Below are 17,299 nucleotides of genomic sequence, written 5' to 3' on the forward strand. Positions count from 1 at the left end.
CATTACCAAATGATTCCAAACGGCTTAGACTATGGTACCAGGAGAACTGTTAAGCAGAATCTCCTCGAATGGAACTTTACATTTCCCTTAAATACGATCCTGTGCAAGCTTTGCACACCCCACATGTAATGATAGTACTGAGATGCTTTTTATGACAGCACTTGATCTCATGATTGTCCCCTATCAGTTATTTGGATAAGTTATGGGAGGGCCTGTCTCTACTCTAAACACTTATGTAGGCATACGTATCCACATCATAACCCCCCTTATACCCTGTCAGAACCATGTAGTGTGCTATTCTGTGTATGGTACAATATCTCCTGCATTTCTTGTGATATTATTTACAGCCTTCCAAATTTATCATCACAGTAATTTACATACATAATGTGTTCCTTCAGTACATATTGTACTGAAGGAACCCCCCCCCCCACCACTGGCTGCGATGCAGAGCGGTTATTTTTGCCCCGTCCGGCTGTTAGTCCCAGGCTGGTAGGGAAAAAGGGTTGCCAGCCTGTCCGTAGCTGTGGCCGGAGGGTTGAGGGTCAGCAGCGGTTTAAAATTAGGACTGCGCCGCTGTCTGGGAAATGTCATTTCACTGAAAATCCAGAAAAGGGTAAAAAGATGCAACTTAGTGTTTAGAGCACTCTGCAAACAGAGGACTGTTTCAAGAACATCAGGGAAACTATTTTACAACAATAAAATGGTGACACTTTACATTAAGGTTACATTAATTGGCATGCTAATGTAGTTGTTAATTATCTAGCTACTGAAACATTAAGCTGTTCAGCTTTGCTTATGTATTTGTACATCCTGAATACATGCTAAGAACTACATTAGTTCATGCCAATTAATATTGGAATGAAACACTAATTATATGTTTATCCTATGGTTTGCTCATGTATAAATATTCATGTCACTAATACATTAGTTATGAGTTAAGAAATACATTATAACTAATGAAAAGTGCTTGATGCATAATGCTTAATGCATTTGTAAATAATTAAAGTTAACAACTACATTAACTAATGTCAATTAATGTGACCTTATTGTAAAGTGTAATATATGTCCTGTCAAAATTTTGCATTGCAAACCTCCTGCTAATGTCCCCTGATCATTATGAAATAGTCAGAAGAAATGATCATGACCGTTCTGTTCCAAGAATGTTCCAGATGTACAATGTGAAATGCCTGATTCGTTGAACATTGCTTACATTTCCAGTAAACAAATAACCATCCACAATTAACATTCTCCTAATCCCAAATAACAGCACTGAATAATGTCTCAAGGCCTACATTGTTCCTTCCTTCAAGGGACATCCAGAAATTGGATGCAAATACACATGGTTTAGGAATGTCTTCTGGGCATGCCCAGGGAACCATGCTGAGTGGACACATCCCCAGACCGTGTCACGGAGCCTGGCAGGAATCCACCTTTGCGTGCCCCCACACCCACAAACGCGCGAGAGGATCGGCGCCTGTCATCCACGTTTATTATCGACTCCCTCGGCTTCCTTCATCTGTCTCCTCTCTTTCTGTCCCTGCTTCGCTCCCTCTCTGTCTTCCCTTCTGTCTCGCTCGCCCGACACCTCCTGCCACACTCGCGAAGGTTGTGTCCTCTCCATGCCCATTATTTGCAGGAACTCGGCTGAGAGAGAATTTTCCGGTTATCGCATCCCATTTAACTGCAGCCAGCGCTAACCTATTGTGCCGTGCCATTTCTCTAAGGCCACGGTTCTAATTCAGGCAGAGAGAGGGAGCACGAGAGATAGAGCGAGAGAGAGAGAGAGGGCACGAGAGATAGAGTGAGAGAGAGAAAGAGAGGGCACGAGAGATAGAGTGAGAGAGAGAGAGAGCGCAAGAGAGTTAGAGGGTGGAGGGGGGTGGTTTGAGCCTTTCCAGAAGCTGGTATGGACCAGTCTGGTTTCGTCTTATGTAACTCACCTTATGCACAGATTCAAGAAGACAAATATATTATCAGGTGTTTTTGGACACGACCACTCACTTCACATGCTGAAGCCTGACATTTCCCCAGGCTTTGACTCACAGTGATTCTATGCTCGTAAGCTCCACCTGCACTTTGAAAAGCATGCGGGTGTGTGACATGGCAGCGTATGTGTGTGTGTTCATCTGAAGGATGTCTAGCCCTTGCCTTTTTGTACCAGTCCTTCTGTGCCAGTCCTTTTCATGTGTGTACTCCGTGAACCAAATGGCACAATGATTACTTTAAAATGACTGATTTATGTGCCATGTTCATGGAAGTAATCAACAATAGTAATCCTCAATTGTATAAATACAGAGGCCTGTATAATCATATTGAATCCATCAGTGAATTAATACAATTGTGAAGAGACAAATTGAATATATTTTTTGTTATCAGTGAACTTCAGAAATGACCTTCTAGGATCAAGTAACTCATATTATAAATTGCCATCACCCTCAATGGCCAATAACAGTTTCCGACCTACTGCGGACACAAAGATGTTGTTCTGTTGAGAAGAGACAAGCTTCTTTCTGGATTTTTCTGACTTGACTTTCACCAAGTTAAATAACCTTATCTTTGACAAATCACCCCGGACTGGCAATGTGATACAGTAGTTAAATGCAACATAATAGATCTTGATATCTTATATAATTTCCATTTTTGCTCATAATATAGTTTCAAGTAACGTTCAGCACATTTTAAGCCCATTGGAGACGTAGAATTTGTTGATTTTCAATGCCCACATATTCGCAGAGGAAATGGGAATGATGGATATTTCATCCATGGATCCAGCTGTGTGACGGATAGCTTGTGCCCAACAGTTTCAGTCATTCACAGGGGGGAACAGGGCTTGTAATCAAAAGGTTGCAGGTTAGATTCCCAGGTAGGACACAGCTGCCGTACCCTTGAGCAAGATACTTCAGTAGACGTACAGCCAGCTGTGTAAACAGATACTATGTACAAAAATGCTAAAAATGTGCGTTGCTCTGGATCAGTGTCTGATAAAGTGCTGAGGTGTCAGTGAAGCTCTGCATCGCTCCACTGGAAGGTCATCCCAGCCACCTCACGTCCTCCTGGTGTCACATTACGCAAGTTATTTAGCTGACACAGAGGCTGGAGCAATGTGAGGGTTGAGGTCCTTGCTCAAGGGCCCAACAGCTGCACTGGTTTTTACTGTGGCTACACTGGGGTTCAGACCACTGTCCTTCTGGGTCCCAGTCAAGCAAGTTAGCCTCTAGGTTATAGGCTGCCCCAATGTGGGATTTCCACACCCTTCCTATTGATGGTATCCAAGACTCCATTACTGAGCATAATTCCCAACAGTGAAGCAATGTGCATTGTGGGTAAAGTGATAAAACCATTTGTGGCCTTTACTTTCACACACATTAGAGTTTATTTTCCATATTATTCATAATGCAGTGGTTGAATGCTTATTCTGTGTACTGATCATTTCTACAGTGTCTAGGCTTCTTCTTCTTTGATTCTTTTTCCTGGGGCTCTTTCCTCAGACCACTCCAGCCCTGTCCCCCCAGTGCAGCCCTGTTCCTCCCCTGGTTCATGACCACGCCTTAGCAATACCTTTGTCTTATCGTCATTGAGCTTTTGGAAGTTATGATTCATCCAGATTTTGATTTCAGATGCATTGGGGGGGGGGAGAAGTTCAGATGAGGAATTGGTATGGACATACATTTGGGTATTGTCAGCATAGCAGTGAAAATTAAGACAAAGAATGATGAAGAATCTGACCAAGAGGAAGCATGTAAATGCTTAAAAGCAGTGAAACAAACTGCTCCCTCTCTTAAAGATGGGACTGAAACCAGCGTAAAGGAGTGCCAGTGATACCTACTTCTCCAAATGTTCTAGTAAAATGTTGGGCAGAATGTGTCGAATAAATCTAGTAAGATTAAGATGGACACTCTCTCGACATCAGCAACACAAAGAAGGTTGTTTATCACTCATTATCAGTTTCGGTACTGCCTTAAAACCTGCGGGTTCCAAGTGGTTGACCTGGGTCATATTGTGCTGAATTTGGACTCGAGGACTTTAGCGAGGAAGGGCAGGTTGGAGATGAGTTTGTGATTAGGGAGATTGCTGTGATCAAGGCCTTGTTGTTTCAGTGTTAGTTATAGCAGCAAGTTTTCATGGAGCAGGAACCATACCAGATACCAGTGACGCATTAACTATTGAGCACCAGCGGAGAGATGGAGAGACGTGCCTCGATTAGGGGAGTAGGCATGTAATTTAAGGAGGAAGTAGTGGATTTGGACTTGATTACACAGTCTGAAATTAGGGATTCATTTATTGGGGAGAAGCAATGAATTCTACTTTTAGGTTAACTGTAGGGTCAGCGTGTATGTTGAAATCACCTAACAGTATAATGGACAGAAAAGGGCAGAAAGAATTCAGAGAAAAGCACTGAAGAAGGTTTGGGGGGCCAACAGATTAGGATGCTTAGTAGAGGTCTAGGGGCGAAGATCATAATGGATAGGCACTCAAAGCTAATCACCATGGCACACTGAAAATCTTTGGTCTTTAATCGAGCCTTATGAATACCAGCAAGGTCACCTCAATGGCCAGTGACAAGAGCTTGCCACAATGAACATACCAAATAGGGGTATGTTGGATGTGAAAATAAAAGTAATTTGTTTGTTGCCAAGCTTCAGTAATGCAGAAGATGTCAATTCCCCTATCCTGAATAAAGTCAGAATTAAGTAACGCCTTAGTACAAAGAGAGCTTAAAAAGACTTAGAGTTAAAAAGTGTTAGGTAGCTTGATACAGCAGGCCACAGAAGAGCCTGGGCAATAGGAGACGGCAGGTTTATAGGCCAGGACATGACTAGAGAACAGCTAGACTGCCAAAGTGAGGAGCCCAGAGACAGGGGCAATAGGCTCTGTGCAGGGAGGGCTCAACATGGGACTGGGCCTGGGCTCATGATGACTGTTGAGTCAAAGGTTATCATAACCCAGTCCATGCTCAAGGTTCGAGGAAAGGAGGAGGGCACCTCTGTGGCTAGGATGGAGGACACCCCTCCTCAGAAGACCAGGCAATTTCATATCAGTGTCCTAGGCTGCAGAGATAATATTGCACTTTGTGATCTTGGATTGCCGAATGTGGGCGTCATTCGTGCCAATGTTTGTCTCCTTTTGGCAAGAAACGTCCAGTGGATTCAAGGTCAGGGGCCCTAGCCCCAGGCGAGCAATTGACATTGATTGGAGAAGGTGAGTCACAACGCTCATTTCACATCACATGATCGAATCAGCAATCACTCTCCTGCCTTGTGTGGTGAAGACTGAGTCAGAGAATGTTGAGCGGGTGATCGTATAAACAGCATATAAACTGTGCATGTATATACATATGTATGAGCAGATACTTTATCCCCAGGGAATAAGGAGCCATACATTACATAAGTTGCACACAGGCAGTATGACATTAACAGACACACGCAGCACAATGCCAGAACAAGAAGGACGAACACAAAAACACAACAAACACAGAAACATGGTCTGCAGTTGACTTGTCACTAAAAGCACTGTCATTGCCGTGTTTGAATGTGGTCCAGGGCCAAAGATCATGAAGGATAGGCACTCGAAGGAAGTCACTGGGGGACACAGAACAACTTTCGCCTTAAAACCAGGCTGTGGCGTGCTGGAAACATGGCCTCTCTCCTCGCCCAAACATGTCGCAGTTGCAATATGAACATGAGGTCAGCTGTAGAGGGTATTTGGGTATATTGTTACGAGGCGTACGGGGCTCCACATGACACGTCTGGCAGCTGCCGTCGTACGCTGTGGCAGACAAACCGCGCATGTGTCACAGTGACAGAGCCAGCTGTGCCCAAACACAGGTGCACAGAGATGAAGTGTGCACTCATGCATGCGTGGTCTAAACGGAGGGGTTTTCAAAACATTACTCGTATCGCAAAAATAACCGCAGAATAGCCACGTCCCCAGAGTGGACCAACGGGACGGCCATTGCATTCACCCGGCTTGTGGGTTACAGATTTGAACATTTTGTGTGAAAACTAGTCGTAGTAGCCTCGTCGATTCACACTGAGAATCCCTGGAGAGGAAGTCAGTGTGGGAGCTGTGGACATGAGTGTTGTTCAGCAGCGCAGCAAATATGCCAGCCTGTCCTTGAGTACTGCTCACATGATGACTGCAGATGTTAATGTGCAGAAAATAATCTATATATAATATGTTCTCAGCCAGCACTTGTGGGTCTGCATTTGAAATCAGCATGGGGCACAGTATTCAAATGAACATTTCTTTTTTTTTTTATCCCTCATATTTCAGTCAATTTCACCCTTTGCAGATTGAATTCATGCATTTTCAGCCAAAGGCTGTAATGCTGATTTACAATCAAAGAAGACAGAGAATGAAAGAAAGCAAGGTCCAACTGGAAACAGAATTTCCTCTTAAAACACATGTTTGCTATGAAAGTGAACATTCCTTGGTTTCACTGGGGTTATGAAGTCAATGAATTTACACTGCTGTTATTTCCACAATCCATACACATCAATGTGTCATTGCTCAAGATTGCTCAAGCATAAAATCTCATGTTACTATATGAAAATAAATGTAGTTAATTATTTGTATATTTACTGGTTAAACGTGACGTAATTGGAAAAGTCATCAGTCTGTTGCCTGTAGCTATGATGGAGCTCTCGATATTTAGCAGAACAGCATAAAAATGGAAATTGATAAAATGTAAATGATCTCCTGAAATTGTTATTCTTATTCAATGACTTATTTATTTATTTATTCTTTATGTCTCCAAATGGATATATCTAGTAGTGATAACTCGCAGACACATCATGTTTTACTGACGGGTGCACATACTGTAATTATTATGAGATTATGAGCTATGAGTATTATGTCTTCTAGAAGCTCTCTAACAGCGAAATTGTCCCAGTTACCGTGATAGTGCACGGGCAACGAAGCGCCCTCTCTAACCACGGGAAACATTCTGACAGGTCACGTGTGTCTGTAACAGCCTGAAACAGTTATGAATGCGAGAAGCGCAGATCTGAACAATGGTGAGTTATAATCGGAGGGCGAATCACGGGATGCCATGTGCGATAGCAACGTCATCCAAGCGAGCACTTAAGCCAACAAAATAGGATTGGTGAGAAGAACTGACAAACTTGTTGGTTCAAGTTGATTTCCACGGCTTCCGCGTAATTCACATCTCCGTCTGCAAAGAGGAGCTGTCCGTTACCACTGGTGCTAAACGCCTTGATTTTATTGGGACAACATCCGCGAAACGCAATTTGGGATTTTATTTATTTTAACACTGTTATCATTTACATAGAAAGCATTCTGTAACTGTATTCAAGCAACTGCAATTCCTTTATCAAACAATCAAGTCTTCCCATTAAGACTGGACTTATTTTACACCTGGGATAAAGGCGGTTTCTTTACAAAAGCAAGAGGTCCACAGAAGAAAAACGATGGCTTTCATGGTGAAACACATGGTGGGGGGACAACTGAAAAATCTGACTGGCGGTTTGGGAGAAGAGATGAAAACAGGAGAAGGGGAAAAGACGGAAGCCGAGGCGAAAGGAATGACACAGGAAGAGTTTGAACAATACCAACAGCAGTTGGTGGAGGAAAAGTAAGAAACGTTTACAATGTTAACACTTAGTGTATAAGTTTTAATGGCAACGCAAGCCCTTTTTGCGAACTCCTGTCGGCAGAAGTGTTGAGGGATTTGTCAGAGGAATCGTGAACATCCAACGCTGCACTGTAAATTGTGCGATTTGCACGTCTCTCCTGCTATTTCCCCAAACACCTCATGATTTTCACATTCCACGCTCACCTCGCTTTAGCTGCCGCGCTCTGAGGGGGTTTCCGTTCCGTACTGATGTTCTGTATGATTTAGGTCATCTGTTTTCCTTGAAATATAAGAATTATGGGGCAAGACAGACGGTGTAAATATTATAATTTCTCCTCAGGGTCAGAGCTAATTGCGTTAAACACAGACGGAAACAAACTAGTTACACGGCGCAAGTAAATAGGCTAATATTCGTTTTTGGAAAAGTCGGTGTCACTTTCGGTGTCACCTTTTTCACAGATTAGCTATTCTCTGTATTTCTCATATGGAGAAACATTGGCAGAGGGTTAAGCTAATCAACGAGACATTTGTTCATCAGTGGTGTAAGGCAATTCATCTGAAAATAAAGTGCAAAGATTAGGCAAAGAGATGTAACCATACCGAAACTAATAACTTAGATTAAAATGGGGTTGTTCTGTGTTCAATTACAAATTTGACATTAATTAGGTCATCCATAATGGAACCCAATTCGTGATATTAATGAGAATTGTGAAGTGCATCCATGACTGTATCAGCTCATCTTGTTAGTCTTAATAATGCCCTGAGTTCACTGAAACACCCACGCCATGTTTTAAGAGGAGCAATTAAGCTGACCTCGTGTGGGCTCGTGTTTTTTCTCAGCCAAATTCCCGGGATTCTATTGCATTGAATTAAATTCTCAATCGTGTAATATAGCCTTTGTGTAATTCCTGGAAGTTCCTTCTTTATATGGTACACCTTGATATATTGAGAAGTTGGATGGACTGTCTTCATGAAGGCGTCATCATGTCAACAAATAATATTTGTTTTCCAGTGTGATAATCTATTCAGGTATTTACGATTATTAGCAGAGATTGCGCGAATAGTTACGCCTATCTCGTTCTTGCTGGTGTAATTCTGCGACTTCTAAAGCGTATGACCCATGTAAATAACAACTAACCTCAAAATAGTGAAGCCACATTAAAGCATAACATTTAGGCAAAGGCATTAATCGGTTCACTGCGCGCAAACCAGTGCTGCTATTTTAGCCATGGAGGTTGGCTTCCCCGAGGACATCAGCGCCCTTCATACCTGCCCTCGGGTCCCAACATGGATTTGTATTGGACGTGCGTCGCCGCGACCCATTGCGTTGACCCTCACTGCTCGGCGTTGGCCGCAAGATTCACCACACGGCACATCAGACACAAGCGAGAGCACGTCACAGCGCGCGCGCTCCCTCCAGCCAAATGTTTGCTTCGTTGACCGTAGAAAAAACACAACATTTTCCTTCTACATTATATTTGGATTATTCAGAGCACAGAACGTCATGCACAACAGTACGCTTCTGCTTTGTTTAGTTGTAAACAAGATTTTCAGGTATTGTGATTTGAGTTAGCTTGATGCCAAATGCACACGGGTTTGTGAATTGCTCTTGGTAAGGCTGCCAGCGTGCCTCAGCAATCACACAGACAGGAGGTCAACTCATTTAATGCACAGAGACAGAGCCACTCCTCTTATAGCCACAAATGAAAAGGCAAAGCTCCAAATGCAGAGGAACATCAGCTGCTTGGCGTCCTGTGCCTGGCACTTCCTCTGAGCTCTCATGCCATATTTCACAAGTGGAACAGCCTCACCATTAATGTCTATCTGTGCCATAATTGCTCCACTTTCCTGTTTGAGCCCATGAACAGGGGTTATGTTCTTATTCATATGTCATTGAACATTTCAGCATTTTCCACATTAGTTAGGTTTAGGTCTGTCCCTTGTCATTATCTCACCTGCACGACTGTTTATGAATCTAATGGCCTCAACTCAAATTGTTCCTGTATGTGTGTAAAAACATTGGTTTAACCTATATCAAACCTAATGTGTGTGACTTGATAAAGAACAACTAATAGCAACCATTTCTGTGAACTTGTGAAGTTGTGTTTCTTTACTGCCCCCTGCTGGATGTTGAGTGGATGTTGGGTACTACAATATTTCATGCGGCAATAAAAAAGCCAGTAATTGTTCACAAGTTCATATTCTAACATAACATGCTCCATATGATTTCATGACAAGGATCGACTTAGCTTCATAATAAATACCACGACACAGGGAGAGTTTTGGATTGAATAGCTGCAAATTGCGCTGTAGATGAATTGAGGTCTGAGTGTTTGCAATTCCATGACAAAGATGTGAAGAATTTCAAACTGCTGTGAAAGTATACGAGTGATAAACAGGTACCCTTCCAAATGGATGCATGTCAGTCAGTTGATGTGGCTGATATTTCCTTGTCAAGCGGTCTGCGAATGGATCAGTGTTACCCAGAGCTCTTCATCATCACAGATTGTTGTTCTTTTGTATTTTGTGTTTCTGCTGGACTGTGCTTTTCATGGCTGTGCTGTGCTCCGGGGTCCTGGGAGTGTGAGGCATCATGAAACCAAAGTGGGTGGAGCTAACATACCCTATCAGTGCTTTCGACCAACCATTCTCCAAGTTCCGCTGTGGAGAGGGGAACAGAACTGTTTTCATTGGTTCAAACAAGCTAGCATTCACATCCCACTGTACCTCCACCCATTCTTGGATTTGTGAAAAATAATCTGTTATCATGGGTTGTTTTATGCTCTGAAATTTTGATTTGTGTTGTGCATTTGGTTGGGCTTGTAATGTTTGGGCTTTATTTCTGTATTTTTTCATTATGTGAGCTATACTCCGTTTTTTCTGCAACGTATTTTCTTTGCATATGCTGTATATCTGTTGTGATCGCTCAGTGCTGGTCTCATGCCTTTGTGTATTCATTGAGGAAATATGGTGTGGTTCGATGGAGGCTAAAAGAAACCCTTGTCCACGAATGTGGCAGTTTAATTGTAGACATAAACCCATAAGCTTGAGCAAATTTCTCATTGTTTTGAGAGAAAAATTAACACACACACACACAGCTTTGTCCACAAACACCCTGAAATGCATAAAAATACAGTTTTGTATTTACTAAGGTGTAACCCAATACCCCAATGTTTTTATTCGCAGGATGGAGCGGGATGCCAACTTTGCCCAGAAGAAAGCAGAGCGTGCCACGGTCAGGAGTCACTTTCGGGACAAATACAGACTTCCAAAGGTAAACAATTAATTTATATCATCTGGAAATTATTTTTAACTGTAATTGTCTTATGCAAACATTCATCAAAGAGAGTTTGGATATGTATTTTCCCATTTGAATCAAAATAAAAGTGCCCGGTCTTGCTCTGAAGGTAAAAGGAACATACTAACCCACATACTATTTTAATGCTCCCAGTTAACCCTTTCAGTCCCAGGAGTGCCATAGCTTTTCAACCAATCAAAATGACTGCTGTACTGAGCCCCTTCTCAACTGTCTCAAAAGCCCTTGTGATTTGGGTGGAGCCACTTGGGACACATATTGGGCTTGGGATTGAAAGGGTTAACAGACGAGCGCATTGCCCGACAAAATCTTAATTTCATCCCTCACTTTCCACCTCTCCTGCCCTCTCCTTTCCCCGCCCTCCGTCCCTCTGCCAGAACGAGGTTGACGACACTCAGATCCAGCAGGCGGGAGACGACATCGAGCTGCCCATGGAGCTAGCCAAGATGATCGCCGAGGACAACCAGGAGGAGGCCAACAAGCAGTCCGTCATCGGGCAGCTGACCAACATCCAGAACGTGGACCTGGACCAGCTCAAGGACAAGGCCCAGGCCACGCTGGAGGACCTCAAGCAGTCTGCCGAGAAGTGCTGCGTCATGTGACCCGGACCCGCCCAGACGCCAGTTTACACCTCGCTCATCCACACACATTCAACCCTCTACAGTCACTCACAATCCCAGTGACCTCCCCCGTAACAGTCACACAAACGTTTGCTTGAAGGCACATATCACACATAGAGGCTACAGACAGAGACGTGTAGTTCACTCCTCGGAGACACAGAGAACACGTTCAAGAGGTTACAAAAGGTTACATACACTAGAACTCTGGCCAACATGCAAAACATACATTTTGTTTACTGCCTCTTAACTCTTAACTGTCTCTGTCTTGTAGCTCATTGTGCTAATGGTCTATGATCTCTTCCATACCCCACCCATGACTCCACAATTTCAGTAATGCTGTTTTGTGCTGGTGGTTTGATATTGTTTAGCTGCTATGATGTGTCAAGTGCTGTCTTTGGGTGTCATCCTTTGACTGAGAGTACTGGTTTCAATATTTAGGAACGCACTCACACACAAACACGCACTCCCCTAAATATATTGCTATATGTCAGCATTGTTGTATTACGACAGAAGTCAGTAACGCTGCTATATAAATGTTTTTGGAGGCAACTGAGGACACTGAGTGGACACAGAGTACGGGCCTCATTATGTACAAAAATTGTCAAATTGCATATTCAGTATTTTGTGCGTTTCTGTGGCATTAAAAACTGTCATTTGTGTCACTAATTTTAATGCGGGGGGAGGGGGGGGGATAAAATCTGTAAGACTAGCTTGAATTCTGAGAGATGTGGGGGTACTAGCAGATGTCCAGTTCTCAAAATGTCCATTGTCAAATACTGGTGATGGCAATGCTCACAAAGTTATTGCAATGCAATCTATTTATACAGCTTGATATTTACTGAAGCAATCAAGGTTTCGTAAATATCCTTGCTCAAGGGTACCACAGCAGCACCCCACCTGGGATCGTACCCATAATTCCTGAGTTATAAATCCTTCCCTGTCCATTATTCTACATTAGCAGTTTGCCACCCATTGCACGAACAGCGTGGTAATTTCACCCGACTGGGGCTTTGAGAAAGCCCCCACATTTCTGAAATGTGCTTATGCTTCATTTTGAATTTAGAAGTTACCATTCACTAATGTAGCTGTTAAAATGAATTAATTGATTTACAAATACATTAATTAAGCATTAAATTAACTTCAGTAGTTCATGTATTTAACTACTTATTAATGTATTAGGTATATGAATATTTATACATTAGCAAACCATAGGATACATTTCTAATTAGTTAATCATTAACTAATAAATTACGTTTTATTAATTCCAGTATTAATCGGCATTAACTAATGTTGTTGCAAACATTAATTAATGATGTACAAATACATAAACACAGCTGTACAGATTAACTTCTCACTAGCTAGTTAACAACTGCATTCGTTAATGCCAATTCATGTAACCTTATTATCGTGTTACCTTAGGATTGAATGACATTTGCTAAATATACAGTATGTGAATATGAAAAGCACTTGCATTGTTATTGAGTACTTATCACCCTTCAAACTGGTGAAGAGGAGAAGGAAGGACATTGCTTTTGTTGCTCTTCTTGTCGTGTAGCTTGCTAGGTGGAAAGGCTGAGCTAGGCTCAGTAAATGATTGACATCTGCTTCATAGGCCCATTAGTTTTAATGACAATTCCAGTTATGCAACTGAAAGGATTATTATTTTCAAAATTATTTTGCACTTTTTCTACTCTAATCTCTTATTTTGTTATTGTTTTCAAGGGTCTGATTTTAAACTTGATGATTTTTGAATGATTAGAGTACCCCTTGCTATATGTGGGACTGTAAAATCTACAATAAACATATTTTATAACACATGCGTTTTAGATTTGACTGTGATCATTTAGGCCTTTTACTAATGATCAATGACACCGAAGATATTTACTCACACTTGGAGAACTGTAGATGCATAGGTTTTTTTTACTGATACACAGTACTTATGATAAACCAAAGCAGTAGATTAGTTACTTCACAAATTTCCATAGGTCTGAGGGTTGTTGAATTAAAAACCAGAACACCCTATGGCCCTAACACGGAAAGGGAAGCAGCTACAAATCCCTCTTGTCAAAAGACTAAATGCAGAAGATTAGTCTTTTAACCAAAAAAAGATGTGCCTTCTGCTTCTGGTTTAGAGCAGAATAAGAAGAATATGGATCCTAGAAAATAAATAAGTGTCTTATCCGAAACACAATTTTTAATGTGTAGTCAATAATTAGGCCAAGATGCAATAAAGTGCTTGTAAATTAGGTTTTTAATACTGCAAGTTATAACAAGTACAAAATGCAGAATGGTGACACATAATATCCCTTTGAGAGCATACAATTGGATTCATGCCCAAATTAGCAGATATAAATAAATAAAAAACTGAGCAGTGATATTTGTCTCTTCTCTTTTTTATTTGGTGTATTTGAAAATATTATGTTAATATTAAATGATTAGCATATTAGTACTATTCATAGCAGAGTGATTTTAGGGTTTTGATGGTTCACATTTCCACGCTGTCCTCTGTCTTGCTCTGACCAATAGGAATGCGGATACAGAGCTTTTGACAGCATTGTGTATCTTCCTCTTTCGTCTCGTTCTTGAGCAAAGCTAACTTCCTGATTCTTCTCTTCTTTCTTCTTTTCCTTTCTCTCCACCATTCTCCCGTATCTTTCTCACCATCCACAGGCTTGGTCTCGCTGGCCCTCGATCCTGTTTTCGCCTGCTTCGCTTTGGCCATCCTCTCGGTCAGCTTCCTCCATCTTCTCTCTTTGTCCCTCTTCCGCTCCTCCGCCACCTGAACGCGTATAATCTCCCTCTGCTTCCTCAGCAGCTCCCCCTCCTTCCGTTTCAGCTCTGCCACCACGGCCTTGTGCTCCTTATCCTTCCTCTTCTCCTCCCTCTCCCTCTCCAGCCTCTCCTGGTCCCACCGCTGCTCCTCGGCCTTCTGGGCCATGATGGCCTCCTTCGCCTTCTTCTTCTCCTCCTTTGTCTTCGCCTCCGCGTGGAGAACTTTCTTCGCCTCCTCGAGCCTCTTCTCCCTCTCCTGCCTCTCCAGCTCGCTCACCCGCTGCTCAGCCCTGACCGCCTCGTCCCGCTCCTGGAGCGCCTTCTTGAGAGACGCCTTCATCTTCGTCCTCTCGTCCTCCATCTCCCCCACCTCCGTCTCCATCTCCTCCCTGTCCTGCTTCATCTGGCTCACCACCCTGTTCCTCTCCAGCTCCAGCTCGGTGATCTTCCTGTCCTTCTCCTTCATCTCGTTCCTCCACTCCTCCGCCACTTTCCGCCGATGTCTCTCCGTCTGGCCCCTCTCCTGCTGCCACGCCGCCCGCTCAGTGAGCAGCTGGTCCAGCAGGCTGTTTGTGGCCTTGGACCACTTCTCCTGGTCCTCCTTGCGCAGGTGTTGCACCAGCGTCTTCTCCAGGTCCAGCTCCTCTATGGCGCTCTCCATGTTCCTCTTAATGTTCCTCCACTTGTTCCTCTCCTCCGCCTTCTCCTGTTCCATTCTCTGCTTCGCCTGCTTCCATCCCTCTCGGTCTGCCTTCCACAAACACTGGAGTTCCTTAATCCTCCTCAACAGCTCTGCCACCTCTACCGCTCTCCCCTCTTTTGCTGGCTGTGCAGCCTCCCTTGTGTCACTCTCTTTCTTCTTCTTCTTCTTCTTCTTTTTCTGAGGGGACAGGTCTTCTGTCGTTGTGAGCAGACTTGAGGTTCTGCGCTCCGACTCCGAGCTTAGATGTTGCCACGGGAACCCGTTTTGGCAGGAGAAACTCGTTTTGCGTTCTTGTGGTCTCACCAGGAGGCTTCGTGCAGGACCTTGCACTAGAGTTTCAACCTTCTCCAGCCGTGCTGACTTGTCCAGGCTGACAGGCTGGAATCAGAGAACAAATCCGCGGATAAGAAGAGGTTTACCAATGATGGCGGAGCAAAGCTTCAGGAGCACCCACTATATTTGTTTTGCCTCAGTGAGTCATAGATACACTCTCATTCATATTTCACATCTCACTGGATTACTAATGTTGTTAAGCATAGCCTGTTTGATGCTGTCATGGTAATAATTGAGTATTTTGATGCTAAAAGTTAGGTCTTCTACTTATCATACAAAATGGTATTATTATAATCTGACTTACACTGGGTCTCCTTGAATGTTTTCCTTTCGCATTGTCCCCACTTGCGATTCGTATCTGCACACACAAAGCAACCTGTTTACGCCTCAAGATTTGTGCAGGCTCCTTAGCATATTTTTGTGATTCAGCTAATGAAGGATGAAGTTCATTGGAAAACCAGAAGGAAAAACAGCTATTTACAGAAAGGTAGACAGATTATATAGGCCTCACGTGGAATTAAAATCTGTCCATTTCAAAGCCAAGAACGCAGCTACTCACAGGTTTCTGAAGATCTTGGCTGCACAAAACATCCTCTGATTTGCCCCTCATGGTGATAAGGCTCTAAAAAGCATTTTTAGGATTTTTAGGATTATTTTTAAAAATAAAATACGTATAATTCATAGGCGGATACAATATAACTGTTGGCTTGAGTTTTTGTAGCTTGAGTGTTTAGTAAGGGACTATTCGTTTTTAGTGTTAATTAATATGGTCATATTATGTTGTCAAAAGGTGAATGCAGCACTGATTATTTATCATCTACTAACGACAGGCTAATTCATTCATCCAAGCATTCGTTTATTGAAGGAACAATCCCTTCCGTTGAGATTCTCAAATAACGGAATTATATTTAAGTTACCAGATTCAGCGGATGCGCCTTTGAAGCCGTTTCGGTAACTAAGATGCTTGCGTTTGTCCTTCAGCTATGCTTGTTTTCGAATTTCAAATGTAACTACTTTGTTACATCACTACACATTACAGTTGTGATAAAGTGCTCCACATTTTAGAAACTCGTCATTTTTACGAAAATAAAAGCAAACAATTGTGCTGAAGAGCTATTTGCACACCGTGGAAGTTAACTCGTTAGGCCATTTTATGAAATATATTTATATATTTCCAGATAGCCTAGGAATACCAGCAAGGCAAAACCATTAGCCTATCCTACCATCAGAATTTTCAGTCAATCGGCAAGCAACAGCTCACTGATGGTCATTCTTTATTTCATTTTTATTGGGGCGGTTAGGGAAAAAGCAAAACATTGAATAGTATTTCAATTCTGTCGATTCACGCATTTCTACCTAACGTTTGTTGTTTTAGCCGACTGTGGAAGCCTACTGGATGAATTCATAGGCCTAGATTTCTTCAGATCGACTTTTCCATTATTTTCAGAACCTTGCAAAGAACAGTTCCCCTACACCAGGAATCATTCCGGGGCCCAGCTTTCCGAGTTATGAGTTTCGCCAATTGATATGAAGTCGCCCCCTAGTGGTACGCCTACCTGTATTTTCGCTGAAAAAGCCTATTTTCCCATTAGGTTCCATTCATGTTTGACAGAAAATTAAACATATTTTCCTCATATATTGACGTTCAATATGCTACATATTTATTTATTTTCATTATTTTCTTCCAAGTTTCGTTTTTTCCCCTCGCTGAAAAAGCCTATTTTCCCATTAGGTTCCATTCATGTTTGACAGAAAATTAAACATATTTTCCTCATATATTGACGTTCAATATGCTACATATTTATTTATTTTCATTATTTTCTTCCAAGTTTCGTTTTTTCCCCTATCACTCAGATATAATGTTTTTTAAAAAATGCTCTGACGTCAAATATGTGCAACCTCCTTTAGCGTTTTTCATTGGTTCAATACTTGGTTCTGAGGCACGTTCCTCCTTGTGCATG

At 42.4% G+C, this 17,299-nt stretch overlaps 1 protein-coding gene across 1 annotated transcript; it reads left to right on the top strand.

Moving 5' to 3' along the window:
- Positions 1 to 7,131: 7,131 nt before the first annotated feature.
- Positions 7,132 to 13,349, top strand: LOC133131271 (complexin-3-like). The gene is made up of 3 exons (XM_061246558.1): positions 7,132 to 7,594; positions 10,781 to 10,868; positions 11,288 to 13,349. The coding sequence occupies exons 1-3, from the start codon at positions 7,431 to 7,433 to the stop codon at positions 11,510 to 11,512; spliced, it is 477 nt and encodes a 158-aa protein (XP_061102542.1). The 5' UTR covers positions 7,132 to 7,430; the 3' UTR covers positions 11,513 to 13,349.
- The last annotated feature ends 3,950 nt before the right edge of the window (positions 13,350 to 17,299 follow it).

This window comes from Conger conger, chromosome 6 (assembly GCF_963514075.1).
Source record: "Conger conger chromosome 6, fConCon1.1, whole genome shotgun sequence".
NCBI classification, from domain to species: Eukaryota; Metazoa; Chordata; class Actinopteri; order Anguilliformes; family Congridae; genus Conger; species Conger conger.

Coding starts and splice junctions, on each gene's coding strand:
- LOC133131271 (XM_061246558.1), top strand. CDS start 7,431: ATGGCTTTCATGGTGAAACACATGGTGGGGGGACAACTGAAAAATCTG. Junction 7,595..10,780: donor CAGCAGTTGGTGGAGGAAAA/GTAAGAAACGTT, acceptor TTTTATTCGCAG/GATGGAGCGGGATGCCAACT. Junction 10,869..11,287: donor ACAAATACAGACTTCCAAAG/GTAAACAATTAA, acceptor TCCCTCTGCCAG/AACGAGGTTGACGACACTCA.